Source organism: Echinops telfairi, unplaced genomic scaffold, assembly GCF_000313985.2.
Source record: "Echinops telfairi isolate 266 unplaced genomic scaffold, ASM31398v2 ScPeMD7_5592;HRSCAF=6446, whole genome shotgun sequence".
Taxonomy (NCBI): Eukaryota; Metazoa; Chordata; class Mammalia; order Afrosoricida; family Tenrecidae; genus Echinops; species Echinops telfairi.
This window is the reverse complement of record NW_022109491.1, coordinates 22,416,376-22,418,557: the sequence shown is the minus strand read 5'-3', so window position 1 is coordinate 22,418,557 and position 2,182 is coordinate 22,416,376. Positions and strand designations below refer to the sequence as shown.

Here is a 2,182-nt window from a genome sequence, read left to right as displayed (position 1 = left end):
CCCTTTATCCTCTCCCTTCCCACCGTACCCCCACAGGAACCCTTATTATCCTCTATTAAATAACTATCCTCTAGTTCTTTAGTATTTCCTCCCGTGCTTTTTTTTTTTTTTTAAGCAAACAGAACTTTATTTGCACCTCCACACCCCATTGGGGGCAAGGCCAAGTGTCTAGGACCCACACACTCCCCAAGCACTACATACATACATGCAGACAACATGTATTCCCTGCTTCTCATACACATGGTCACACATGGGCAGACATGCACACAGACACACATATCCTCAGATTGGACCTCCAGCTTCAGAATGGAATCAGGTCCAAACCTCCCCTTACTATTACAGTCTTTGTTTTACCTCATTAATCTTGTTAGACCTGCGCAAGTTCATTTGTATAATTAAGAACATGGATGCATTAAAGCCAAGATAGCCTTCAGAAACAGTAATGGGAGTAATGATTCCCTGAGGCTATGGGAAGAGGAAGGATGGGGAGGGAGCTGATAGCAAGGATGACTATATAAGTTCACTTGAGGGAAGTGAAGAACAGAATTTTAGGTGAAAGGATATATATTTAAAACAAAAACCAAACCTTGAGGAGGTAACGTTATTTGTAATTACATTTTACAGCTTACTAAATCTAAGACTAGGGAACAGGCATAAATCCCAGGCCCAGTTAATTGATTAAAGTGTGTGTGTGGGTGTGTGTGTGTGTGGGGGGGGGGGGGAACTCAATAACCTGGCATCAAAAATCTCAAAAGGATAAAACCCTCCAACTCTGAAAAAGCTAATTAGCATGTGATCAAATCAGGATTTTGAAAAAAAATTAAAATCTGGGCTTTGTTCTAAGATAAAGGGGATTGGGTAACGATGCTAACCAGAATAGCTGGAGAATATCTAACCAAGGGCCAAATAAAAATATCCCCAATAGCCAGACAAGTAATCTAAACGTTGTGAAGAGGCCAGTTGGGAACTGGGTGAGCTGACGGCCAATCCTCAGTCGCAGCTGCTAGACTGGGGATGGGATAGAGGAAGAGCTCAATGTTATACTCTCAGACTTATCCCAAATCCAAAATCTGGCTTTTTGCATAGTCTGTCAATTGTTGAAACACTATCAACTAGATCCAAGCACAACAAAAACCTAGAAAGTGGGCTAAGTCATATGGCTGTATTACTGGTGCTAGTGAGCTCAGTGCTAAAGTTTAAGAGAACAATTTCAAGTACACTAAAAGTAGAATCAATAGATTTTTCTAAGCTTCAATGGGTGTTAAAGAATGGCAATCTGTTCATTTTACAGGTAAGAAAATGGATGATCACAGAGTTTAAAAAAAACACAATTTGGGTCTGAAGAATAACTTATGCACTACAGCAGATTACTTAACTATTTTTATATTAAGCAGTACTTTACTACAGTCAACTCCTTTATGTAGTTAAAGGAAATATAGCAGTATTTCTATAATAAATATTTTAGCCTATAATTCAAAATTTATACTTAAAGTCTACCTATTACCCCATTTGGGCAGTTTGGCTTTATAAAATCCAACGTAATCACGGAAGAGAAACACTTTAATAAAAGAGTAATGATAAGGAAAAATAATTAAAGCAAATTACCCATTTGTAACAAATTGGGCACATTCTCCAATATTGTGTCCAATTTCCATTTGAAGTCTTTATCATCTATATTTCCCTCGAAGGCCACAAAGATAGTGGACTCTTCCAAAATACTATCGCTTTTTGTGTCGTCATCTTCTAGTCCAGAGTCAAGATCCATCTCTGAGTCTTCTGCTACGGATGAACACAAGGAAGTATAGATGCGTTCTAAGTTTGGAAGGTCATCCAAAACCATGGTGAATATTATTCCAGAAGCATATGCCAAGTGGACAATAAGAAAACCTTTGAAAATTAAAAAAAGGATGCATAAGAAACATTACAACGCACAATCATAATTCAGTAACGTATACATCAGAAACCAGAAAAACTCACTGCCATCAGGTTGATGCCAGCTCACAGCAACCCTATAAGGCAGGGTAAAACTGACCCATGAGTTCCTTAGACTAACTCTTTATGGAAGTAGAAAGCCCTGTCTTTCTCCCTGTGTAAGCGTTAGCTCTGCAAAAACTGTAATTTATTTGCCAAGTAATACAAAATTACTATAAAAATTAAGAATTTACCTAGGACAGTGATTCTC

The 2,182-nt window shown here is 38.1% G+C and overlaps 1 protein-coding gene across 6 annotated transcripts in view; it reads right to left on the bottom strand.

Moving 5' to 3' along the window:
* Window positions 1–1,882, bottom strand: part of NCOA6 (nuclear receptor coactivator 6) — a 75,535-nt gene extending 73,653 nt beyond the window's left edge. For all 6 annotated transcript variants that reach the window (XM_045295462.1, XM_045295466.1, XM_045295465.1 and 3 more), the window contains exon 1: window positions 1,606–1,882. In XM_045295462.1, coding sequence (XP_045151397.1) covers window positions 1,606–1,840 — 235 coding nt within the window. In that variant the 5' untranslated portion in view covers window positions 1,841–1,882. The remainder of the gene's footprint in view (window positions 1–1,605) is intronic.
* Window positions 1,883–2,182: the final 300 nt, after the last annotated feature.